The 26,898-nt window shown below is 39.9% G+C and overlaps 1 protein-coding gene across 6 annotated transcripts; it reads left to right on the top strand.

The window, feature by feature from the left end:
* The first annotated feature begins 629 nt into the window (after positions 1 to 629).
* On the top strand, positions 630 to 26,881 carry ttc3 (tetratricopeptide repeat domain 3). 6 transcript variants are annotated; one of them, XM_051401815.1, is made up of 47 exons: positions 2,122 to 2,150; positions 2,352 to 2,394; positions 3,684 to 3,757; positions 3,848 to 3,893; positions 5,147 to 5,306; positions 5,393 to 5,468; positions 6,038 to 6,091; positions 6,195 to 6,327; positions 6,696 to 6,781; positions 8,140 to 8,234; positions 8,551 to 8,613; positions 9,094 to 9,148; positions 9,254 to 9,416; positions 10,092 to 10,122; positions 10,219 to 10,321; positions 10,880 to 10,910; positions 11,849 to 11,909; positions 12,160 to 12,247; positions 13,654 to 13,806; positions 14,338 to 14,418; positions 14,927 to 15,036; positions 15,133 to 15,259; positions 15,843 to 15,965; positions 16,058 to 16,159; positions 16,242 to 16,334; positions 16,430 to 16,494; positions 17,077 to 17,213; positions 17,694 to 18,014; positions 18,156 to 18,431; positions 18,518 to 18,561; positions 19,584 to 19,634; positions 19,761 to 19,837; positions 19,921 to 20,076; positions 20,761 to 21,352; positions 21,446 to 21,514; positions 22,539 to 22,688; positions 22,766 to 22,905; positions 23,009 to 23,077; positions 23,161 to 23,257; positions 23,727 to 23,830; positions 23,922 to 24,006; positions 24,109 to 24,210; positions 24,539 to 24,744; positions 25,344 to 25,458; positions 26,109 to 26,237; positions 26,325 to 26,417; positions 26,578 to 26,881. In XM_051401815.1, the coding sequence occupies exons 3-47, from the start codon at positions 3,695 to 3,697 to the stop codon at positions 26,686 to 26,688; spliced, it is 5,286 nt and encodes a 1,761-aa protein (XP_051257775.1). In that variant the 5' UTR covers positions 2,122 to 2,150; positions 2,352 to 2,394; positions 3,684 to 3,694; the 3' UTR covers positions 26,689 to 26,881. The 6 variants fall into 6 exon arrangements, with proteins under 6 accessions (XP_051257772.1, XP_051257776.1, XP_051257777.1 ...); XM_051401812.1 differs by lacking the exons at positions 2,122 to 2,150; positions 2,352 to 2,394 and adding an exon at positions 630 to 731; XM_051401813.1 differs by lacking the exons at positions 2,122 to 2,150; positions 2,352 to 2,394 and adding an exon at positions 635 to 720.
* The last annotated feature ends 17 nt before the right edge of the window (positions 26,882 to 26,898 follow it).

Genomic DNA, 26,898 nt, shown 5'->3' with positions numbered 1-26,898 from the left:
TTCACTTTTATTGGGTATCTTAAACAGGCATGTGATCCTTCACGTCCTGGAAATAAGATAAGATTGTTCCTTTATTGATCTCCCGTAGGAGAAATTCAGACACAGCAGTACAGGGGAGTGTAGTGCAAAGAGTACGTGAGTATGTGTAATCACAAAATAAGAATATTATAAGATATAATAGAACATATAAGATAATAATGGAAAATATATATACTATATAAGTAAGTAAATATAAAGAATACTTGTCCAGTCATGTAAAAAAAAAAAGTTATATACTGTTTATGTAAAAGTAATGTTATTTTTTAATGTTTTTATGTTTATTGTTGTTAATATTGTTGTAATCTGTCATTGTATTGACACATTTATACAACGTAGCGAAACATTTGTACATTTGAAATGTTATGAATAAGAAAAAAACGCAAAGAGAAGCTGTATTAATTATTAATTATTAATTATTCTTCTTATTATAAAGCTATAATAACTATAACCACGCTACAGTCTCCAGTACAGTAGGCGGCGGTGTGAACCCGCCATAAAACCAGCCGAAGCCGAAGAAGAAGCCGAAGCCGAAGCAGAAGTTCTCTGCAGCGACGTTCGACTCGCCCCGCCCCCCTGCTGGCGCGTGTTGACGACACGCGGCGCCGCAGCAGCTTCACTGTTTCACTTCCGGACAATAACATGAGCAGGTCGCGTGAACAGCACTGAGCCTCCACACTACAGGTAACACACAGGTGAGCCTCCACACTACAGGTAACACAGGTGAGCCTTTAACGGTTTATCACTGCACCCACAGTGACTACGTGTGTTCGTGGACTCGAACCGACGGAAGCTGGAGGCGGAAACAAAGTAGCAAAGAAAGTGTCGATAAGTTGATTAATAGTCGTTAAAATGCGCGAAATTAGGAGAAAATAGTCCCAAAAGCTGTTTACTGAACCTCATTAGAGCAGAAAGTAGTCCCCCCCTCCGCGGACGGACTTCACTCTGTAACTCACACTTTAACCACACTGCGCAGGTTAGCACAGGAGCTAACATGCTAACAGCAGAACGAGCCGTCCTGAGGGGCGTTAGCCTGCTAGCTAAGCTACGAGCTAGCTCCGGTAGAGAAGCTGTGAGTAACGAGAATGTAATGAAGTTTTACTGGTTCACCAGAATTCACCAGAATTTAACCACACCCGGTCTGATGGCGCACACACACACACACACACACACACTCACACACTCTCACACACACACACACACACACACACACACACACAGTTATTGGGGGTTTATTTGTTCTTATTAGCGGTTTAATTTATGAAATACAGTGAAGTTTGGTTCCCACCTGCAGCCTGCTGACAGGCTGATGGGTCTATAATGTCTCCTGTAGGTAATAACCAGCTGTCACATGAGAACAAACACTGAATGAAACCGATACAGAAGCACTACTCTATTAGAAAGCTTGTTTGATTGTCCTGTCACCTGTTTTAAAGGTTTGTAGACGGACTTTAAAGGTGTAATGTTAATAAAACAGGATATTTATGTTTAATTGTTACAAAATCAACCTAAAAGACAGATTATAAGACTAAAGTAATTCAAAGTTAATCATTTATAAGCAAACATAATAAAGATAAAGACAATATCAGTGTAAATAAAAGCATTATTCTGGACCTCCTTATACCTAAATCTATCATCCTGTCATCGGCTCCGTTGTTGGGCAGGGACGCTGTTCATCAGGGAGTGGTCGAGGTGTGTATCTGTTCCTGGTAATGCTGGAAAGGTCCGACCCGACAGCGTGCCGGGTCGCCTTCTCCCCCACAGTTAGTCTGGCTGTTATCAGGAGTTTCTGTTTCAGCTTCCTGAGAAAGCAGTGTGACGTCTTCTAGCTCCGTGTCACACATCTGGCACATTGGCTCGGTTGTTAATCACCAGGAGGCCTTTAGGTCGTCTGAAACCAGCCCAACTGTTGTAGTATAGTCTTTAATTTGAAGGTGTAACATTTAGGAGGCGTGGAGAGCGGTTGTGACGGCGTTCTCTGTTTGCTCGATATGAAAACTGAGTGCAGGCCCGGATCAGGTGGGAGGGTGTTGACGCTGCTGGGCGACAGGCATTCAGACTGTTGACAGGTAAGGGACTGTTTTGGGTCACTGGGACGATGGTGGAGGATTAAGGTGTGTTGGAACAGCAGCGTTATAATGAGGGTTGTTCAGTAACGGCTCTGTAAGATGAGCAGTCTTTGTGCACAGTCATTGTGATGTCTGTATAAACTGTATAACACGTTGAGCAGTGATACTGTATCTCAGCCTTTAAAAGCTCGTTAGTAATCATTCAGTTTGTTTCAGTTTAATTCTCTCTCATGTTTTTATTTCCAGCTTTATAAGATATTGTCCCGGTTTGACCTGAGGACGGCTCGAGGTGTGTTTATGCTGCCTTCTCATTGTTTATCCACCGGGTTGGGCTGGTTCATGCTCAGTGAACTGGCTCTGGTTGTAGTTTCCAGCGGCTCCGATTAATGGTGTGAAACAGCCAGATTCATTTCAGTTGTGTTGGCGGGAATCCACCAAAAATTGTATGCTTTTGACCGATCATCATAGTTTCCTGCACAAAACGTTGAGTCATCCCAAACTCAGCACGCAGACACAGGTCTCACATTTAACGCTCCAAACACCGACATTATTCCCACTAGAACCAGTTGCCCTTTTGATTTTTTGTTAAATTATACAACAATTCTTTTACTTTCTCCTTCAATTTTATTGTTAAAAATGTCTAAATAAATCACAATATGCAACTCAGAAAAGAAACTGCAGTAAAATCTCCAAATAAACCTGTGAAATCCTGGAGGAACTAATATTTCTGTTTACCTGGCAGTCATTGTGACGCCATTATAACCTCCTGGAGTTAGTATTACAATCACACTATTATTTTCATCCACGGTTAATCTGCTTTTTATTTTCTGAATTCATCATTTAATTTAAAGAATGTCTAAAAAAAAGTGAAAATGTGCCATCGGTCTTCATATTGTTTGTTTTTAAACCAATATGAGTTCAAAACTCATCGTAACCAGCAAATAATCACAGTAGAAGATCAGGAACTAGTGAACGTTTTTCCTTTTTATTGCTTGAAAAATGACTAAAACAAGTAATTGATTATCAAAAGTCGACTGATTAAAAGACAAACTCAACCAATAAGTCTTCAAACTAAAAGCTCTAGACGCCCCGTATCATATTTTATTGTCTCGCCAACCTGAACCAACAGTGCTGGTTTTAATCTGATGAGATATAATGACAGTTTATTTACTAATCGCATAAAGACACGTTGCTGCTGACGGTCGTCTGATCTCATTTGTTTGTAGCTCTGCAACAATTAATTTAATATTAATAAAGATTTCAGCTTCCCGCAGTTAAATGAATGTGATCGTCAACAATATTGAGGTTTAAAATGCTCGGCTCGTAGAAATCTCTGCTGCGTATCAAATCAAACGCTTCCCGGACTAACAGCAGCCACCACAGGGGATCCAGATGTTCTGGCTTTACTTTAGGGGAGCTGTCATGTCGCTGCAGCTGCAGTGTGGAAACTTTAATTCCCAGAAAAACACACACCAATGAAAACAGACAAGTTCCTGCATGTTAACTTTACAGTGAAATAAACTGCAGACTGTCTTTGTAAAGTAAATTTAACTGATTTAAATTCAAATGTTCTTCCAGAGTTGGACAAAATGTCGGATCCAGACTCTGATTCTGACTATGATTGTGAAGACCTCACAGATCAGATGTCTGCAGTAAGTTATCCACCAATAATCTGAATAAGAGCTTTGAGCCAACTTATTGTTTGTTTGTATTTCACTAATAAACTGTTTCAATTCTTTTAGACACTTCTGTTCACCGGTAAAAGTAATTCCATCATCCAGCCACCAGGTGAGTCTGAATACAGCATTAACAGCTTACAGGGCTGTAGTTCTGTTATCATGGTGTATGTATACTCGAGTATTGACATGCTTGGATGACCTACAGAGTATCTCCTTTCAGAGGGAGTGATTACTAACGACATTACATTGCTTTAAAACAGGAATGTAAGCATGAACAGGGGAGAATCAACTGACAGCGTACCTTTTTAAATAACAGCTTATACAATAATGTTTAATAGAAAGGATACGAGAGGACATTGATTCTCTTATTTGTGATATTTGAGCTCCACACAAACTGTCAGGGTCCCAAATAAACAACGTCATCAAACCGAAGCAGCGTGCTACTGTTTGGAGCTTTCTATACAATGTCTGTCTGTGTTTTAACTATAAGAAACATCTGCATTACATAGTTATCAGAGAGGTGGCGACATATTGTTGGTGTCAAACCACCAAAAAGAAAAGACGAGGACGAAGAGAGAACAGATGATTCTGTTTTATGGTCGGTAAAAACTCTCTCAGATTTCCCGCCACTGGCACATGAGCCAGAAAGTTAATTTTGGACCCTTTTTAAACTTCATTACTCCAAAGATCTGACCTTTTTATATTACTTTAAAGTTCAGTTTTACAGACTCATTTTGATGTAGCCACTAACACGCTGACAATGGAAGCTCCCAATCTGTTTATTGATTTAGGAAGGATTGTATTAAAGTCAGTAGTATAAACGAGAGGTGTAAGAAAATATAGTTTTCTGGAAAGAAAAGATAAACTGAGGGTTATGTTGTTGGATGTTACTGTGATAAATACAGATTCACTTCAGTATTAGAATATATTGAATTGATTAGTATCATATCACCATATTAGAGCCAATACGAAGCCCAGTATTATACAAACAAATGTTTCCAGATCCTCTTCGCCTCGCCCAGCTCAAGTCGAGAGATAGAAATAAATTATTAATCATCTGCTGTAAAAAAAAAAGCCTGAATATTGCACAATAAGTTGCAAAAGACTGAAAGACCTGCTGCTGATTTCTGATGTGAAGTTCTGAGTGCACGTTGTGAAATGTGGGTCAAGTGGTTACACACCCAGCTCGTTGCTATCAGTCATTATTAGATGTCACATCACAGTCCAGTGATCAGTTTCTACCTGTGTGTCAGTGTTGATGTGGATCCTCTCCTGCTGCTTTGTTGTGGCTGTTTTAATAATTGATGAAGCAGACTGTCTCTGGGTCAATCTAAATGTATTTCCGGTATGTTTGTCTTTCAGATGAGGTTTTTGAACGATGGAGTTATATTCCCATCGATACCAGAAAGGAGGCGGCGCAGCGGATGAAGATTTGTGCCTTCTGGCTTCCCATCCTACTGCACCGTGAGGACAGCAGCGCTATCGCTGCCTGGGCTTTAAAAATAGGTCTCATCGACTCAAAGTAAGCACAGTTGGTGTCTGAATGATAACAGCTTTAATCTTCAGTGTTTGGACTGTGTTGTAATGATTCTCTCCTTCTGCTCGCAGTGAAGATCTAAGTCTGAGGCACCTTCACAAGATAGAGACAGTGGAAGCAGTCCTCAGAGCTCTGGAGAAAGGAACTGTAAGTGGAGTCAAACTAATAGATCCAGAAACTGTTGAACCAAAGGAACTCGGGCAAACAAGAGTTTATTTTTTGTATTCCTCTGGGTTTCCACCTTTTTAGTAATGTGGGCAAATCTGAGGCTTAAATTCTGGAACATTTGGAAAGAAATATCCAGTAAAGGAGGAACTTATTTTGGGTATCAGGTGCAGATACTGACCTTATTCTCAGATATCGGACTGACTACCAATCCTAGTATATTTTTTGCCTCCCAGGATTCTTTGAGTTAGCCTCCACAACTAACACGTTACGTCCTATTGTTTTTCAAGCGTTTTGCAACTACACCACTAAATCCTACAAACTGGTCCATTAAAACTTTACTCATAAATTATTGTGAACAAGAACACTTTATTATTAGATTTTCATTCTCCTGTTAGTGTTTACTCAGGATCTCCGGTATTATAATACAGGAAAACTCAGAAGATATCTTAGATAACATATAACGCTTCATTTAACACTGAAGAGAATAAGAGCATTGTTGGTTTTTACCACTTTTTCTTTGATCTAAACTTCAGTTTGTTCTGTTCCAGTTGAAAAAGGACCAATCAAAACACGTTTTCTGGATACGAAACATGTTTCAGACGGTGAGTCTGAGAAAAGTTACTGTGTTCATTGAATATGAAAGAGGTTATCAATACATAAAGGTAATGTTGACGACTTCATCTGAGGTTGACTTTGTACCACCAGCGGTCGACAGAGGTTTTGGAGGATGCGTTGCAGTGGTTGGAGAGAACGGGAGAGCCTGCGATTCGCCATCGTATCTTGGATCTCGGCCACATACACATCTGCTTCACAGCCCTGCAGGTTATCTTCACCGAGTGTAAGTCACAGTCAGATACAGTCAGTTACAGTCAGAACACAGTCAGATACAGTCAGACACAGTCAGACACGGTCAGTTACAGTCAGTTACAGTCAGACACAGTCAGATACAGTCAGACACAGTCAGACACAGTCAGACACGGTCAGACACGGTCAGACACAGTCAGACACAGTCAGACACAGTCAGACACAGTCAGACACAGTCAGACACAGTCAGTTACAGTCAGTCACAGTCAGATACAGTCAGATACAGTCAGTTACAGTCAGTCACAGTCACACTGCAGGTCACACAGACGGCTCTGCTACACCATCTGACACACAGAACCGGCACAGCTTTGGTTTCACACACTCTTCTTTCTGCTCATTCAGTTGCAAAGTATATTCACGAAATGGGAACCAACTTGGAGAAGACGATGAAGGCACTGATTGCTCGACCACATGACCATAACATAGAGGTAAGACACAACAACACGATGAGAGAGAGAGCGAGAGAGAATTTGACTTGTGTTAAATGCAAATCTTACGACCAGTCAGGCAAACAATCACGTTACAGAGTTCCGGTTGGTTCACGTTAAATCAGTCTGTGCCGAATTTTCATACCATAGTCGGTGAGAGAGTATTGATAGAGAGAGAGTGCCTGCAGTGAGATGCAAACTACAAAATGCAAAGCTAACCTGAGGACACAAAGTATATCTACAAGCTGAAGAGTGTAACGTCACCTTGTTTGATAGTCTGAAAGAGCTGCTAACGTTAGCATGCAGGATGCCAGTGACTGAAACTGATCCGCCGTCTCTAGTTTGATAGTTTGAGCTCGAAGTGTCTTTTTACCGTCCTTTACTCTTCAATCGTAAACTGAGATTGTTTTTATTGTATAATGTGCAAAATGTGCAAAAACCAACGCTTGTTTCATCCAAAAAGGGGCTTTTAACAGGCATCTGTTCTCCTGTCTGTAACCTGTACTCAGGGTTGAGCTGCTCTTATGTTTGCTGAGGAATTATCCGAGCAGCCTTAATGAGATAGTAACTGCACGTGGTTTAAAAATGAAGACTAACTATAGTTATTATGTGACATTTGTTCACTGAAGGGCACAATTACCTCTCGTGACAGCACAGCTACTCCCTGGAGTCCACTTAGGAGTATTTACAACACAATAAGTCACAGTGACGGCAGTTAGAAAGTCTTTAGCGAAGTGAGCGTACTGAGCTGTAGAGGAGTGCTGGCCTCCCACTCACACTGCCGTCACATCCTTTTTTTAGATCCAGAGGAAGAGGGAACAATGAATTAGACCTCGACCACCTTCCATGGAAATGTTTTTGCTCACAAAAAATATTTTTTGAGATCCAAACACAAAGCTCCTGTAATGATATCACTCTGTACACACAATATAGGGACAATTAAAGCCGTATTGAGTATTACAAACACTGTTTTGGCTCAAAATGTGTTATTAATTTCACTTTATTCTCATTCTCAGTTATAAATTGTAGGAAAGGAAGCTTATTACTCAGTAATCATGAGAGTGCAGCTTCACCTTTTATTCACATTTTTTCCATTTTATAGTGTCAAATTCAAAATGTTTCCTCAAATTACTTCCTTTGGTGTCATTATATTCTGTTGGGGCTCCACTTTCAGCCACAACAATAGCCGTAGTGTACTGCTCAGACAGCAGAGCATGCAGTAGATCAGTGACACCGTGGAGCTGAACACACTCCCGACGTATCTTTACATAGTGACTGAATGATGGATCAGACTTTGAATAAAAAGTTTCAGCCATAACCTGAAGTGTCCTTAAATGTTTGTGTTGTTTCTCATCCAGAAAAGTGAAGAAATGAAGAGGAAAGGAAATGAGAACTTTAACAGGAAGCAGTACGAAGACGCTGTGAGGTTTTATTCCAAAGCCATCAATTTTTAGTGAGTCGGAGTTTAATTTAATCTTTATAAAAGTGTCCTTTTCTCCCTTATTCTGAATATGTTATGTAAGGAGGCACATGTTCTTATTGCTTTGAGTAACCAGTTTATTTATAAATGCACAATAATAATAATATATAATGACCCTGCGAGTAATCCTGATCAGTGTGAAGCTTTAAGATCTCAGATTTATTGACAGCTTCTGTTTGATTAATTCATGAATGGGAACATTAGAAATGCCTCTTAAAATAATGGTGTGAGTAATATTTTGGTAAATCTTTGTACTTTTGTTACTGAAATTAATTTCTCCTCCATTCAGCCCCGACAACCACATATTTTATGGCAACAGAGCCCTTTGTTATATCCGCTGTAGGAAATATCTGTAAGTACCACGTTTTCTTCTCAGTATCAGTATAAAAGAAGCAACATCACACTGTGAAACTCTTGATTTTAATGCTGATATTCATCAATACGACGGAGCATTAGGGCCAGAAAAAATATAATTTTTGCTGCGTTAAAATGAGGAATGTTGAGAATCTTGTGAAGTTAAACTTTGGTATCGGTTTCACAAATAAGGAAATACTTAATCTTTAGGCACATCAGCATCAAATTATTATCAGTATCAGGACTTTGAAACGATTGTTCAAACGACTGAGTCTATTTCGAAGAAAGAACAACACGGACTTGGAAGAAATTGTTTCTTTTGTACATTACACTCGTATTATTACGACTTTATTCTCGTAATATTATGACTTTATTCTCGTAATTTCCAAAATGTTGTTTATTTTTCTTCTTAGTATGGCCCTAATACTCCGTTGTACATCAAAATCACAAAGCTTAACAAATGTTTTAACCCAAACAGAAAAGCTGTTGGTGATGGAAAACGAGCTACTCTGATAAAACCGCTCTGGGCGAAGGTAATCCTCTCTTTTATAATGCAGTACAGACGACATAACAGAGGAAATTAACTGCAGACAAACGATGTTCAGAGTTTTAACGTTGAAGCCTGGTTTCGTTTGCAGGGTCACTATCGCTACTGTGAGGCTTTGTTCTCGTTGGGGGAGGTCAGGATGGCGATTGAAGCCAACAGTTCAGCCCAGAGTCTCTGTAAAGGAGACCAAGAGGGAATCAGAGACCTGGAAGTTCAGCACGGGAAATTCATGTCTGAAATGGTCGACCCCAAAGGTATTCCCACTGTGCATCTTAAATCATATTTATTTATCCATCAGTGAGCATTTAGATAGATATCAGAAAGGTTAGAAAAGGAGGAAACTTAATAAACAACAAACTGTATGTCCCTTGTTTTTATTAGTTTTTTTTAAGGTTGCACAAGAAGATTGTAATTCCTTCACACTCAGAACAGAATTATAATAAAACAATATATATTGTTATTTCTATACATATAAACGTACACCTGTACATCCAGGAAATAATTCTGCTGTGCATCTTTTGTGCCCTTAAAATAAAAGTTTTGGGGTTTCTTCATTTAATTACATGCGTTGCAGCAAATAAACAAAGTTTCTCAGTTTCTGTCTGTAGTTTATTTATAATAAGAGACGTTTATAAAGTTAATGTTAGCATCTTTGGTTAACGGAGGGGCAGTTTGGTTACGTTACCGAACCATAAAGTGTGTAGATAAGCTCAGATTGCAGTATAATAGTTGTTTGCTTCCACAGAAAAGAAATAAAAAGTCTGTTTAATAACGTTACTACGGTGTCTTCTTGTACTCTTACTAGAGCTAAAGACACACAATTACTAATACTGATTAAGATAAAGAAGAAAAACAAAGTAATTACCAATCTGGGTGAAGTTATCTCTCCATATTTAACCTAAACTCGTGTTTCTGTGCTTCGCTTTCAGTCGGACTGCCTAAGAAAACTCACAGTAAAAGGTACGTGTCTGCTTCCTTTACGTCCACTGAAACAAACAGGATTAATAAATACAAACATCTGAAGCATCTGTTTGTATTTGTGTGATTGTTCTTTAGATCGGACAGCGCTAACAGAGCTCATGCTCCGGAGTCACGCTCTCAGTCTGTTAAAGGTGTTCATAGAAATGATCCGCCGCCAAACGCAAGTCAACAGAGTAAGGTTAGTCGTTTTTATTTGATTTAATATTCATATTCTAGCGTCAATAATCAACCAGAGGGATCAATATTAGTCTCTGACAGCTTTGTGGTTAACAATATATATAATATAATATAATAATAATATGCATAATTTTGTTATTTTAGGTGAAAGAAGAATTAGTTTTGTCCAGATCTGAAATGTTTAATTGATTAATCGATTGAAAGAAAATGAATCTGCAGCTATTTTGATAATTGCTCCATTTTTTCCAGACATAAACAAACACAAAAGAACATTTGATTGAAAATTAAACAGAGAATTTGTGGTTTTATTTATTTTTTTAATTATCTCAAGAACTAAATTATAAAAATTGTTAATTTGCCATTTTGTCTTTTTTTCTCTTTTATCTTCTGTTTATATTTAAAGTTTAATGATTAACAAAAGCTAACGATTATGTTCATAATCAGTGTGAGCAGCCAGCTGTTGATGTGTGAAAGGCAGCTGCACTGTGTTTGTGTGGATGTGGTTTTATCTGAAGTTAGATTGTAGTTTAATGTTAATCATTAACTTTTGTGTCGACAGGTTTCACAGAATAAACTGGACAAGAAACCAGGTGAGTTTGTTTGAAACATCCACTGACACAAACAGGTTTTTATCATGTGTTTCCTGTTACAGCAGCACACAGACACTAATATCTCGGCATTATTAAAGTATTTCCTTCAGTTGTTTTCTTTTTAATATTAATGGAGCTGAAACAATTCAGTGATTCATTGATCGTCAGAAAGGCCAAACATTCATTGGTTCCTGCTGTTCTCGGTTTTACATCAAAGTAAATAGATTCTTTGGGTTGTGGACTGGTTGGTCTGATAAAACAAAACATTTTAGGGGATTTTTCAGCATTTTCAGGCTTTTTTATAGAGCAAACAAACAATTAATTGATTAATTAAGAGAATAACACTTTATTCTAAAGTATTTAAATTCTACATATTGTGCTATAAGAAAGAACAGCGACCTCCACTGGTTGAAACCGGCTATTGCAGTTGAATTTTGCTATTTGCTGATCTGAAAGCAGCTTTCGTCCCCGGCTTATATTAAAACCAACGTCTGACACTCTGCCACAGACACTGGAGAGTTAGCCTCTCTGAGCTAACGTTACAACACAGGTAGCGCACAGAAACTTATTGTTCTAATAAATCCATATCCACCTGTATATATCTTTTTATAAGTCTGTTAAACTGTGACACAAGGTCTGTATGTATGGATCAAAGGGTTCCTCCCCTGATTAACTGGAGGTAATCCAGAAGAACATCCTCACTCTGTAGAGAGTGTGGTCGACCCTGGTCACGTGGAGTCATTGGTATATAAGCCGGGTCTGCCTCTGTCTTAGTGCAGACTCAGGGTTGTTGTTGGTTCTTCTCTGAGTCTGATCACATGGGGGAATAAATCGGCCTCGACTAAACACCGACTGATTTCAACTCCGTCGGATTCAAGAAAACAGAATCTCCTCTTCAATGACATTTGAAGACTTTGTGACTCATTTTCTTTCTCCAGGGAAAAATGAAAGGACTGCACAGATGGAGAGCAGCACGAAAGACTCTAAAGCATCAAAAAGGTTTGTGGAAGCACTAATACCAACGTTTATATGGATTATTATGTGATGGCCACCAGGAACCTCATATATAAACGCAGTTATACATGAAAGGTGCACAGAGGTGGAGCTATTGGTGATCTTGTACTTAGAAATAAATATATGTACGAATATGATGAATTAAATACTCAAAACACAGATGTAGTCCCTGCAACAGAATATGATCTGACTGTATTTCAGACTGTGTGTCTCATTAATTATTCTGTGCTTCCAGTGAGTTTTCTTCAAAGAATGGGAAAGCAGAGTCCGGCACCCCGGTGAAGAAGAAATCCAGGAACAAAAATAGTCTGTCTGATGATGAGGTAAAGCTCTGCTCACATGTAGTAATAATTCTCCTGTGTTGAGGTATATTTGTACTCATTAATTAGAATAAATGAGGGATCAGATGTTTGGTTTTCAGACTATATTTAGGCTGTATTTTCTGATGTCTTATCTCCTCTATCAGAAACTGCTAATTATCCATGTTGGGAGCTCCTCTTCTGCCATTTGACTAACGTGCTTCGAGACTTGTACAGTTCCTCCAGTGCAATATAACACCGCCTCTGTTTTTAAACTAATGGTGCTCCGATATTTGCTCTGAATAGATTGATGACGCATTTTTTAAGCTCTTAAAAGGGTTCCCACATGTCCTGGAAAACCTGGAAATTTAGGGACTAGTTTATCAGTCGTGGAAACACCTGGAAATTATTTAAAATGACCAAATATCCTGGAAATAATCCATCGTACGGGTGAATATTTGTATTTATCCGCTCACTCAGATCGCCTACGTAAACTTGGGTAATGTTAATTGTACCTAAAGAGTAAAAGATAAATAAATTAATGTAGTAATTTGCTTGAAACTGCAGCTCATGTGACCGTTTTCTGTCCTGGATTGTCTAAAAAAAAAAAAAAAAACTCCTGGAAAGTGTTTATTGTGCTTTTTTTTCTCCTCCGTAAACGTCTGACCTGAATAACACTGATAGATTTAACAATGACGGCGTTTCCTGTGATACATTCTGTGTGTGAGAAACTCGCTCTGCTGCCGACCGAAGATGAGATAACACTCAGCTGTGATACTCCTTTTCTCTCCCTTCCTGAGCTCAAGGCTGAGATTAATCTCAATGTGAATTCCAGAGGTTACAAAAAGTGAGACCTCCAACTTATGTTTGAGTCTCTGTCCTCTCAGCTGAGATAAAGTCACTCTGTTAACTCTTTAATGTCCTGCTTTATTAAATAGTTATTTCTGTAGAGGTCACCTGAGGCCTCTTTTATTCTCCGACAGCTGACTGAAGTGTTTTGTCAGTTTGGTCTCACTCACGTGTTCAAACTCAGTTGGTAACTAGGGTTTGGCATTTTGAAGGCCGGTGTTTTCCAGGTGAACAAAGTGCATTAAATGAGGCAATTTGTGCTTTTACATGTATTTAAAATGTGATTTTTATAATTTATTTTTGAGTGAAAACAATGTTGTTCATGGTAATTTTGTACCTGATGATTCTCCTGCTTGATTTTATTTGTCACCGTCCTGTGAAACACTTTATAATAGTTTTTAAAAGGTATTTTTATATATATATATATATATATATAGTTAATTTTAATTGTGCTGAGAGTTTAGCAGTTGTTGAACTGTAACAGCTCGTATTTAACAGCGTCTCCACTTTACACCTCTAACATCTTAAACCGTGTATTTGAATGAAGTGTCTGACCTGCTGTGATGTTTTCGTGTGTTCAGATCCAGAAGGTGGACGTCAGTAAAGCAGCTGTGTGTAGAGAGTTGAGATCTATGGTGCAGGACGCTCATGCGGCTCTAACTGACCTCCGCAGCCGCAACGCAGAGCAGGCCTTCAGCCAGGCACTGGCCTTGCTGGAAACCAGCACACCCAAGGTAACCATATAACTCCCAAGGTTAACCAGTGTCTAACACTATTCTATAGAGAATTATATAACATGTGAATATTTGATTGATTGGTTATTGACGTCTGTTTTTCAAAATAAAAGCATTGTAGATGTAACATACAGTACTTTTTAGTTTGTAAATTGAGCTTTAAGAGCAACATTAATCGTATCTTTGGCAGCAGGTTTGTCCACTGGTCACTAGTTTATTCCCTCTCTCTCCCCCATGTCAGTCTCCATTATCAGCTATAAAATACAGTAGTGCTTCAGGATGTGGTTGAAAAAGGACATTTATTAACGTCTGCTAATAACGTTTGTCACATTTTACCTTTTATCTTCTGTGATTTGAATATTGCACTCGACCGTATTCGATAATATTCATTTTAATATTAATTGTGCAGCCATAAAATTCAGGCCTGTGAATTTGTTACTGAGGCAGTTTAAGAAACATATTAAAGCTTAATTTGTATTATTACTGGATTTTCAGGGAGCTTAATGATTCGTTTTCCTTTTTCTTTCTCAGGAACTTGGACTCTCCACTTTGGACGTGCTGTTGTTGCTTTATGGACGAGCATCGGCCCTCACAGATATCGGCCAGCCTGAGGTAATTCATAAATCGGCTCACTGGCCAGAACCGAGGGGTCCAATCCGACCCACTCACTGCAGTAATGATTAGAGAAATGATTAATTCAGATTTTTCAATAAAAGCTCAACTATTCTTTGTTTGTCCACTGGACCAAGAGAGAAGTAAAACACAATATTTCTGTATTTTATCCACAATAATCTGATTGTAAATAGACTGAATGTAGACAAACTGAGAAATATTTAGTTAAAATTGCATTTATTCCTGTTTATCTTCTGTTCTGGATGAACTAAAATTAGTTTGATGTCACTGTTTTAACCCTTTTTAATCAATAGCTTTAGAACCAAAAACATTTGTAAGCGTCTGATCACAGCTATTGATTATAATAAGTCCAGCTGGTCAATATGACATTTTTAACTTAAACTTGAGTGTAAACTTGAGCTGTATTATATGGATCATTTAAAGCATTTAAATTGTAAAACATTTAAGAATTGTAAGTTAAGTTTTTACATGTGTGGTTGTTAAACAGGAACTTGGAGAAGCACAAAAACTTCTGGAGAAGATAAAATCATTTGAAGAGAGGACGTTTCAGTGTTTGGTTTTCTACGCCATCGGGAGGGTGTATGTCCGAGAGAACAGGTACGGTAACGTCTGCTCGTAGCAGCTTCCTCTCATCGACTCAAACCTTTCTGCTGTTTCGGACTGTATGACTGTGTGCGTCTCTTCTGCCGACAGGTTTTCAGTTGCTCTGGAGCAGTTTTCAGATTCTCTGCAGATGGTGAAGAATCAAATAACGCCGGGTAAACTCACCTGGCCTTTAACAAAAGAGATTGTCAAAGAAACACAGCCAGACTATTTCAAGGTATGTCCTCCCTGCAGGGTTGGGTTACATACGTATATTACAGGGTTATTTTAGTAGCATGTTGGGGTTTGAACATCTCTGAGGAGTTTTGGGGAAGCGAGTAGAGGGCAGAGCCGGAGCTTCTGGAGTCCCGGAGTCATGTTGTCTTCACCACCATTGGCGTCATTGTAGTCAGCTTCTCCCGGTTAGGATTCCTTCTCCTCCTCTCCAAAACAAACAGAACCACTAAACACACTGAATAAAGCAGTTCCTCCTTAACAATCACTGCTTCTCCCACGCTGTTGGACAGACAGAGGACGTCCCGGAGGGGCAGTGAGCCGAGCTGCTGCTAACGTTAGCTCAGCTTCAAACTGGATAAACAGTCAATGTATGACAGCTTCTGGCAGACAACCACAATGCTGACGCAGGCACAAAGGGGAAATGATCAAACAGTTTTAAACAACAATGTATTGACAAATTTCTCCTTTTACATACGAATAAGGTCACATACAGTATTCATGGCTCACATCTCACTTCATGTCTTTAGAGTTCACTCATTTGGAGAACAAACTGGGTTTATCTGACTGGTGTTTTCTCTCTTTAGGAAATTCTGGACAGTGCTATAGAGTTGTGCAAATTTCCTCCTGTTCCTGACGCCATTTGTCGACTTGAGAAATGCCACGGCCATTTAAAGGCTGAAATCTACTTCACAGACCCAGATTTTAAGGTGAAACACAGTTAGCGAAAGGCAGTTTCTTTTAAAATTCAAACATTAAAAGCAGTGCTGAACTTTAAGCGTATCTGTCTCTTTTATTAAAGGGCTTCATTCAAATATGCTGCTGTCAGAGCTGCATCATTGAATATCACATGTCCTGTTGGAAGAGCCTCAAGACATCATCCTTCTTTGAAAAGAATGAAAAGGTACATTTAGTTTACGTCTCATGTCGTTTCTCCTCTTCTTCCAGTCGCAGTCGGTTCTTCACGCGTTGTTTTTCTGTTGCAGGATTTCCTACAAGATCCCTGTTTGACTCCAGACTGCGTCGGACAAATCTGTAGTATCAAAATCTTTGGTCCGACGGGCCTGGTGAAATGTAAGGTAAGAGGATTCCCTGCAGGTAGCCTGAGCTTTTTTAGAGCCACTGTGCTGTTGTTTTTGTTGTTTTTAACCCCCCGAGTTCTTCCTCTCTTCAGTTTGACGCTGCCATCAACAAACCGCAGACTCCAAAGAAGCCAAAAGTGAATCAGAAATGTACAAGGTGAGGCTGCAGTTAAAGCTGGCGACTGAGTGTTTGACTCAAAGGAGTTGTTGAATCACTTTATTTACCTCAAGGGAGCCATTTTCTATCATTTATTAAACTTATATTTTATGGATATTTCATATTTAACTCAAAACTGTACAATGAACCCAAACAGTGAACTCAGTAACTGCAGGAAGATTATTTGTTTAGGGAACTTTTTATACAATTCTCTGTTTGTATTATATATTTTTTTTATAATTTTCACACAATCATACAAACTTAATAGCTTCTTTTCTGTCACGTTCAGTGTTTTCTTTTCCCTGACACTTGGCCATTGTTCACAGAAGGGAACCAAATGTTGAGATATCCCACTGTTTTTATTTTTTAAGTTTTCTTGCATGCCATAAAATCAAGAAGGCCTGACCGACCCCCTGTGAAGCTTTAGCGACTGATATAAAGATATAAAAGCAGTGCTGTGCTGAAGCAGCTGTATTTTAAGATAAACTTACATGCTTGCTATTGAAAGGCATCAACACATTTTGCAGCATCTAACAGAGTAAAGTCCTTCTGAACGTCCTTTTCTCTCTTTTATATCTTCAGCCTGAAGAAGTTAAAATCAAAGGAAGAGCACCGGCTCAAGAGGAAGCAGCATAAACAGGCGTTTCAAGATAAGCAAACTATCAACGATGAGATTCTGCTGAAGAAGGAAGATTCAGCAACACAGATTCAACAGAAAGGTAAAACTTCTATAAAAACTGTTTCTAAATTACATAAAACAATATCTTTGGCATTTATATACTGCAAGGTCACCAAAATACCTTTTTAAAAAAAAAATCTTAATTCAATAAATAATATCAGCTGAAGGACTTGGTGACAAGAGTTTTTAAGATTCTACAACATATCCTTTTTAATAAATATATTGGTGCAAGATACGTGAGTAATATAAAGACAGTAAGACATGACAGCACAAACAATGACAGCAACAAAGGTAACGACAACAACAGCGAGTACAAATTAGAAAAACTACATAAATTCAAGCTACTAGAAGTGCAGATAAGGTGAATGATAAGACACAGATTATATTCAAAGAGGTTAGGAGAGAGAATTAGCACCAGGTTTGGACGCTGGCAGGCAGCAGTAGTTTTTAACGAGCTGCATGTTCACCTAACGAGAGTCTTATCGGTCACTTTCTCCCCATGTTCCCTCTGTGCTGTCAGCCTGGTTGCTGTACAGGGATCGATACCTTTTGCAGATCAGCCAGAACTTGGAGCTGCTGCGAGAGGAGAAGGGCCTCCACATGTCGGCCCTGACCAACAGCCTTGGGCCCTGGCTGGAGCTGGACTCGTCGAGGGGGAACCAGCTGGCCGGGAGGATCCTCAACTGGCAGCAGGAGCAGCTGGAGACTCTCGGTCAAGTTGTTGAACTGCTATTGGAGAGGAAGAACCGGGTTTGGGCTCGAGTGCTTGTCCAAACACTCAGTAACTGTCTGGATATAAATCCTAAACTCAGCAACTGGGCGTGTCAGCTCAACAATGCAGGTCAGCATTTAACGTGTTGCATTTAAAGGAAATATGTGTTTACTGAGGGTTCGAGGAGCATCTGCGTACAGAAGTTACATAAAAATTATGGATTTTAACATCAACTCAAGGTCTGACCGACGTACTTTCTGCTTTCTTCAGGTCTCAACGCTGCCAAATCCTTCATTGAGCGCTACTCGGAACACTTGGAGCAGCTGGACTTGTCTTTTTTGCTCAACTTTGGTCCCCTGCAGGAGGTGATTATAGAAAAGCTCGGTACTAGGCCGGAGCTGTTTTCAAGCATTGGCTTGACAGTGACTGAATACCTAAAACAGGCCCCGCCAGACGACATGAGACTGTTTATCTGGACTCTGGAGGAGCATAGAGAGGAGTATGTGTCCTGCCACATTATACTGGAGGAATATTTTGATATGATGGGTACGTATATATTTAACTTTAACATTGAAATTTGCAGGTTTTTTTTACTTTTTAACTTCCCGTTCTGACTTCTGATTGTTTTTCAGATGGACATTGTTCAGTCTTAAAAAAGTCTGATGAAAATCAAAATGTAAGTCTTTAGAAACTCTAACAGCATTTTGTTTTGATGATTTACTGGATGGAAACGAAACTTAAAGGACGAGTTCGGCATTCTGGGAAATAAACTTGTTTGTTTTGTTGGGAGATAAAATGGTTTAAATGGGCATCAAACTGTGCAGGTGCAATCAGTTAATTTTGGCAATTAAAAATATAAAAGATAAAGAAACCAGCAGCTCAGAGACTGGAAAACATCTGGTTCGAAAACAGCGCTTTGGAAAAATAAATTCAGTGGATCTTTAAGGTCTTTGGGAAACTACACAAGTTTTGCATTAATGGGACCGGATCAGTTGAGATGTGACATAACTTCCTGTTTTCTCTGCAACCAACAATAAGTTGTAAATTTTTTGGACTATCAAAATTGTAAAAACAACCTTTGGTCATTAGGGTCGATAGATTCTAAAACCGAATACCGGTGTTACAAGAAGCTCAATTCAGGAAATGTGTGGATGTAAAGTTTTTCGAATATACAATGTACTTCGGTTGAACTTGAGTTTGGGTCAAAAACATCAACAATCATAATTTTTGCAGATTTCATGACTTAAAATAAATAATAACGGTGCCAGATTTTGAACAGTGTCTCAGGAAACTACTGGACCAAGTTTTGTGTTAATAGAAGTGATTGTTGATGGATATATGAGACTTCTAGTTTAAATAATGAACAGTTTGAAGCTTTTTCTCTTAATGTTTTCTTCTAAATAAATGTAATGTATTAAATTGCACTTTTTGTGGTTTTAAAGTCTTAAAAAGTTTTAAAGCACCTCTAAAGCTCACAAATTAACACATCATATCTCTTTTGTTAAATTTTTTACCAAAATGTGAAAATGTGCGACACATTGCGAGGCAAAGGCACACTAAACCGGTAAAAATCAAACATTTCTCAAAATGACGAACTATTCCTTTAACGTGGTTTAACCTGACTGAAATCACGTTAATATTAAAATGAACCATTAAACTTGAGCTTCGTGTTCATTCTCGAGTTTATTCCCATTTCAGAATTCTCCTATGAAGAGTCGAGGCCGGAAAAAGAAACAGAAAGAGCCGAAGGTCAGAAGGAGTTTGATTGATAGTTGTTCATTGTAAAGTTTCTTACGTCCATGTATCATCAGTCTCAAGTGCTTCCTTTCGTCTTCCTCTCGTCTTCCTCTCATCTTCCTCTCGACTTCCTCTCAGGCTCTTTATGTTTGGATGAGCCCGAGACGCGTACCGAGAGAGGAATTGGACCAAGACTTATTTGAAGATGACTCTTTGTAAGTTGCGCCCACAGATTGTATCGTAATATATAAACGTGATGATAACTAATTGATAACGTTGAGCTCTTCCCCGTGCACAGATCATTCCTTCACCCCGGTGATCCATTCACTGTACCCAGTCACCTTCGAGAGCAAGTGGCCGATTTTGAGGACCAGTTCAACGGCCCCAGAAACAGAAGTCACTATAAAATGATTTTGGACAACAACCCCGACCCGACAAAAGAGAGTTTGTATGAGTAAGTGAAATAGAGTTCAATGCAGCAAGATCTCCTTTTATTTTCCCACATTTCTTAATTAGTTTCACCACGTTAAAGTTCCAGTGTGTCACATTCTGGATGATCTCATGTCAGAAATGTAATATAATACTCTTATGTATGTTTTCATGAGGGTTTAATCACCTGAATATAAGAATTTATGGGTTTTTGTTACCTTTTAGAATGAGACGTTTTTGAGTCTGAGTCCACTTCTCAGTTGATTTATGAGCTCAGTAAACAGTTTCCTGATGAGTTTCTGGTCTCAGTCTCTAGTTTCAGTCTTCTTCCATACAGCATGATGTTTATTTAGTAACTGATGGTCCCCTTTAGAGTAAAACAGACCATAAAGCATTTAGGGCGGGGCTACCTTGTGATTGACAGCTCATTCTCAGTGAGTCCGTCCAGCTCAATGAAATGAAGAACATACAGAAAACATGACAAATACACAAAAAAACACTAGAAACACTAAAAGTTGAACAAAAAACATGAACACTGGACTGAAAACATGAAAAATAGGCAAAAAAACCACAAGAAAAACAGATGAAAATGCACCAAACTCAGATCAAACTGTCAAACTAAGCAGCGCTGATCAGACAGATATGGATCCAGATTCTGTTACTGTGGATTATGAGATTGTCTCTCTCTCTCTCTCTCTCTCCGCTGCAGCTACTTTGCTCAGATCCTGGAGGAGCACGGTCCCCTGGTCGCTGAGGACCCTTTGCTGGTGGGAGAACTGGAATATTTCCCTCCCGTTGCTCAGCAGAAGATCCGAGAAGCGGGCGGCTTCGAGTCTTTCCTCCTAGAGTCCCTTCGCTTCATACAGATGGGGAGGTCCATTGGCCTGGCTAAGCACGCCGTTTGCCTGCAGCAGACCGGACACGGACCCAGCCTGGACGACCTGGACGACCTGGATGACCTGGTGGACTCGAACTCCCCTGATTTTCAGGCAGTTCATGATCCGGCTTACACAAGCTACCTGGACCAGTACTCATTTGCACAGACTGAAGTCTATCCCATCCTCCCTAACCCTTATGTATCCAGCGTCCTCTCGGCGGGTGGCGTTACTCTGACAGTAAATGATCCGTATTCTCATTGGACTAATGGCGACTGTCAGCAGGAAGCACCTAACTTTTTACCTAAAGGCTACGGCGAGCCGGATCTATATTCCGGCGAGGGCGACGGTGGAATTTGGGATCAAACTTTCGGCGCCTCGGCGACGACGGAGGAAAACCTTCGGAGGAAACATGCAGCAGTGCAGGTTAGTACCAACGGTTGAATGTTTAAATAAACTATATGGAAACACATGAACGGACACTGAGCTGTGGTTTAAATGCTCTTTATGTTCTCTCAGACGTGTCAGGAGGCCATGAGGAGCGTGGCGGTGAATACTGAGTTTCACGAGCTCTTCGAGAGCTGCCAGGTGAGTTCTTATTATCTGAAACTGCTTCAGACGGATGCTGATGTATTATAGGGCTGCACCGTAAGGTAGACATACCATAATGAGATTCTGATTCACTATGATCATTTCTGCATCACAAATTGAACAAAAACTATTATTACTATCATTTTTAAAAACGGGGTTTTCTTACAGCTCTTTACAACATTTACATGTTGCACTTCCATATTGTGATTTCGATAATATTTAGATTCATTGTGCAGCTGTACTTTATTCACCTTTCCATTCTTGTGTCGTGTTTTATGTCGCCACAAACTGTATTTTATTGTTGTTGTTTTAGTATCATCACTTTATTTTTTCTTTTATATGAATATTTTGCGCTTTTATTTTTTTGGTGTGTTTATGGTGGCGGCTCATCTTTGTTCTGTGTATCCTTTAATCTGAAAAGCTGCCTAAGCTTGAAAAACTGCTTTATAAATACAATAATTATTAAATAATGTTACATTATGTTTGACAAAACCTTACCACATTTATCTTTCTATGGTTTCCAATAGAGCAGGTCCAGACCGTACTCCTTATAAAATGATTTACCCGACAGTTCCCACTATGAGGGAGCACTTGGCGACAGCGGCAAGGAAAGACTTTGATTAAAGAGGCAGAAACCTCGAGCAGACTCCGGCTCTAGGCTGTCGGTCGTCTGCCTTGACCAGTCAGAATTTTTTAATTCTCTTTAGGAGTTTAATAAAATCTGATAATATAAAATCAGCCGATATTAATTTTAAACTGTGACTGAGTGAACTCACTACCAAGTCTCTAACCTCAACATTTACAGACTAGTTGTATTTTAGCCGCTCACTCAGATCTACGCCACTCATCGTCAATGTATTAGATTGAAACTTAACTGTTGCAGAACGACTCTTTAGAAGCAGGTTTAACAAACTTGCAGCAACGTTTTCAGTATCAGGTTTTTCTGAAGCTGACCACGAGTGTGAGCGAGTGTGTTTAAGTCTTTACTAATTTCATTGACTCCTTTTTGGCCTTCTTCCAGGGTGACATCAACAAAAAGCAAAAGGCCATCAAGAACCTGAAGGATCAGATCCTGAAAATGGAGAACAGCTGCGACGAAATCAACATGAGACACAAAGAAGAGCTCGCGTTCCTCGAGGAGGAAATCCACAAGATCTCCACCAACATACAAGTGAGCAGTGATAAGAGAGGAGTTAAAGGTACAATGAGCTGAATCTGAGTGACTCATGGTTGTTTCCTGCCGTCCAGGTGACCAATAAAGAGCTGGTGCTGTTCCAGCAGAAGCTGGAGGAGGAGGTGAGGAAGGACCAGAAGGAGAAGAAGGCCAACCAGGAAGTGCTGAAGACCCTGAAGGCCGAGATGGAGGAGTTGGTGGAGGAACACGGGAGGTGAGACTGTTAAAGATGAGTTTAAATAATGTTTCAGTTATATGTCGCTCTAAACATTAATGAAATAAATTAATTTGTATATTTGTGTCTTTTTTTCACGCAGTCTTTCCCGAAGCATCCGAGAGAAAAAGAAGAACTATGACACAAGGTTGAAGGACTTCCTGGAGCTGAGGTGAGTGCTGAGCGACGGCTGAACTTAAAATAAAACCCTGGCAGACTTTTTATTTGACTTCTGTCTCGTCGTCGTTCGTTCAGCAACCAGTCGGCGGCGGAGAAGATGAGTCTGGAGGACGAGATCAAACGCTGCAAGGTCTCATTTACCTCGGCGACCCGGAGGTCTCACACGGCTCAGGTGGGTTCCTCGTTCCCGATCAGACTCATTGAACACACCGCTGTGACGTTCAATGTCACATATTTAACTCTCAGCTCTCTGACAGGCAGCCAGGTATCGAACCATTCATGATATTAAAGGGTTCTTTAAAAATCCTCCATCAGTCCAACTTTAATAACAAAATACAAAACATGTAAAGATATTTGTTTAGGCTGGCTGGAATCATTCAGAACATTTAAATTTAAACGTACTCGCACAGTTTAACACAATAATTCTCTACAATAAATCAATTTCTTCCAATATTAAGTTGTATAAGCAGTTTATGAGCAATCTTTGAAAGCAGAACATTAAATTAGCAAAATAAAATGACAAAAAATGCCCAAGAAATGGATGAATCGCTGATATATTCATATTCAACAGTAAAGCAGATTAAACATCAGTAAACTAACCGGTTGCAGTGGTTTTGATCATTAATGCTGTTTCACTGCAGCTGTCAGCGATGGAGAGCAGTCGGGATCAGGGTCTGTACGGACTCTACAGAGAGCTGACCAACGCCAAGGCTCTGCTGAACAAACTGGACGAAGCCGTTCACCGGTAAGAGGCCTAACGCCACCACCAACCCCCGCGTTCGCCGGAGACAACGCGCCGCTTCACGTCTCATATCTGTCCGTCTTTCTTTTTCCAGACACCCAAACCAGGAACTGGAAATGACCAGAAACAGCTGGAGAACCAACGTCCAGGAGATCGAACGCAAAATCTCTGCTGCCGAGGTGAAAGGATGAAAAGATCATCACGATCAATTCATTGATTAACAATAAGGCAGATGTTTAATAAGAGCAGATGTTCATCAGTCTCTCTGTGTTGGTCCACAGACTCAGTACCAGGAGCAGAAGGATCAGGTGAAGAACGGCAGAAGAGTCAGCGAGTTGCTTCCGGTCAACGTGAACCACCAGTCTGAACCTCCAGCTGCACCAGTAAGACCACATCAGATAGACCAGTACAGCACGATGGAGGACGAGCTGCTTCTTTCTTTTATACATTAAAACCTTTTTTAGTGGCTTAACAAACTTTTTATAGACAAAACGATTTCATGAATTAAATAAGAAAAAGATAAAATGAAGAGCAGGTTTACAGGTTTTCACTAAAAACAGTTAATTGAGTTGTTCTTGTTGCTATGAGACACTTTTATTGTGAAAATCCAGATTCAGGTCAATAAAAACAGACCAATCAGAGCAGATAGTGGAGTCTCATTAATGAAATCAGTGTTAATTAACCACTAATGACTCTCTGTTGATGTTGTAGACGTCTGCGGCAGCCAAAGAGTCACTGCCTCCGTCCTCAGCCTCCCACGGCTCTCCCACCCTCCCCCAGCAGTCTGCGGCCGAGGCGGCGCCCCCCCCGCCTCAGACGCAGCACAAACCTCCGACCAAGACCCCGGAGTCTGCACACGGCACCGTGTTCGACAAAGGCATGGAGCGCCTGTCCGCCATGTTCCCCGACTACAGCAGGTAATGCTGAGAATACACAGACGTGTAGTTTTTAGGACTCTCTCCTTTTATTGGCGTTTGTCATCTAAACACAGTCAGAAGAACTTAAATCAGTAACATGGTGCAACTTTCTCTTTGGCTCGCTTTTTGTAAAACGACCTCTGATTGGGGTTTTTGATCCGTTTATAGCAGGAATATTAACAGCTGCTGTTACATTCAGTGTCTGTTTGTCCACCAGAGATCAAAGTTTATCTCTGGAATAATTCTTTTTTTAAAAGTTCTAATATCAAGATAGATTTTCCTTGTTTTGTGGTTATATTTTAAAGCATTATTTTTACCAATATATTGTTTTTTAACGGCCAAATAATAATATTAGTGTCGGCCTGAGAACTCCAGTATCAGTCGGTCTGTACTTTCTTCAACAAGTTGTTTTTTTTGTTCATTTTTTAATTATAAAAATATTTGGTGTCTCAGCGTAAAATGCTAAAGTTCAGTTGTTTATGATAAAACAATTTCACAAAGAACAGAAACAAAGGAGGAAACGCTGCCTTTACACGAACGTGGTCAGGAAATTAAATATATTTATGTTTATTTTCTGTGGGGGTTTTTTTTGTGTTCAGGTCGGACTTGATGAGGTTCGTTCGGGAGCTGCGTTCATCCAGTGGCGGAAGCCTGGCCAGCATGGGGTTGCAGGATATGGTCGGTGGAGTGACCCAGCTGATCCTGGACCATCAGGTAGGGTGGTTCAGTGTTTCCACACAGACCAGAGACCAGCTCCTCACCGCTCACACATTCACTGACTGTGGATGTTGTTGGCAGCGTCACAGAAGATGTCAGTTAATGATTTTCAATTCAAAGTGACTTTATTTATACTATTAGGAAACAACATCTATACAATTTCAAATGCCTCCAGTAGAGTTAGCTGTAACTTCATTTTAACACATTTCTCTCTATTCCACCATTTTTTAATAATTCCCTCTGATTGACACATTTACAATCACATTGTGATTCTTCTGTAGTAATCAGAGTTAACTTAATGAAACAGTTCAGTTACAGACGCATTAAAGCAGATTGATTAAAGTAATCCATGTTAAAAAAGATCCAGCGTTACAGTGAGCCCAGATGAGAGCAGGAAATAAGAAGTTAAAACAATAAGGGGATGTGTTTTTGGGAACTACAGATTTTATTGGACGTACTGATAAAATATTTGACTGTAGGAACCGGTGTTAATAAACTTGTTCCTCAAATATAAAACTCTTTTCAAATGTAATTTCCAGAAAAACAAATCTCACATTCAGTAGTTTGTTCCAGCTCTGTTCTCTGCCTCCTGTGAACGTTCAGTATTGATCAGACTGGTGGTTGTTGTTGTTGTTGTTGTTTCTCAGGAGAAGATTAATTCTGGTGCCAAACCAAACATGATGGGACGCAGGAGTCCGGCTCAGTACGCGGCCCCCCCTTACGCTGTCCCGGTCTGGCAGACGTTCGGACCTCAGAGAGTCACGCAGTCAAACGCAGTAAGTCCAGAACCATCCAGTGAGAGCGAGCTGCACTGATATTGATTATTGATTACTGATCTGACTGAGTCTCTGTCTCGGTTGCAGCTCAACGTCGAGGATCCGTGCATCATCTGTCACGATGACATGAGTCCAGACGACATCTGCGTGCTGGAGTGTCGACACGGTTTCCATAATGAGGCGAGTGAACGGCTCAATGTGTTTTTAATTGTTTGGGTTGTGGTCTGCAGGTTTAAGGTGGAATGAGTCCCTGCAGGTTTAAGGTGGAATGAGTCCCTGCAGGTAGAATAAAGGGTCTGTTCTGGTTTTAACGTGCTGCCTCTGTTGTGTCTGTGTTCAGTGCATCCGGTCGTGGCTGAAGGAGCAGAGCACCTGTCCCACCTGCAGAGATCACGCTCTGCTGCCTGAAGATTTCCCTGCGCTGTCTGGAAAGAGACGCCAAGCCCCCTGATGTGTCTTAACCCTGCTGCCCCCCCCCCCTCCCCCCCCCTCCTCCAATAATCTGTATCTGCTTTTATCTTTTTTTTATCACTTGTTTCATTAAAATTTAAAAAGCATAAACTTGAGTTTATTGTACCATTAAAATGTTCAGGCGTGCAGGAAGGCACCCATTTATACTCTGAATAAAACGTCTTATGTTTGAACTCCTCCGTCTGTCTGT

Source organism: Dicentrarchus labrax, unplaced genomic scaffold (assembly GCF_905237075.1).
Source record: "Dicentrarchus labrax unplaced genomic scaffold, dlabrax2021, whole genome shotgun sequence".
Lineage (NCBI taxonomy): Eukaryota > Metazoa > Chordata > Actinopteri > Moronidae > Dicentrarchus > Dicentrarchus labrax.
Note: the sequence above shows the minus strand (reverse complement) of the source record. Positions and strands in the feature narration are given on the sequence as shown.

Coding starts and splice junctions, on each gene's coding strand:
- ttc3 (XM_051401812.1), top strand. CDS start 3,695: ATGTCGGATCCAGACTCTGATTCTGACTATGATTGTGAAGACCTCACA. Junction 10,911..11,848: donor TAAACTGGACAAGAAACCAG/GTGAGTTTGTTT, acceptor TTCTTTCTCCAG/GGAAAAATGAAAGGACTGCA. Junction 21,515..22,538: donor AGCTCTTCGAGAGCTGCCAG/GTGAGTTCTTAT, acceptor GCCTTCTTCCAG/GGTGACATCAACAAAAAGCA.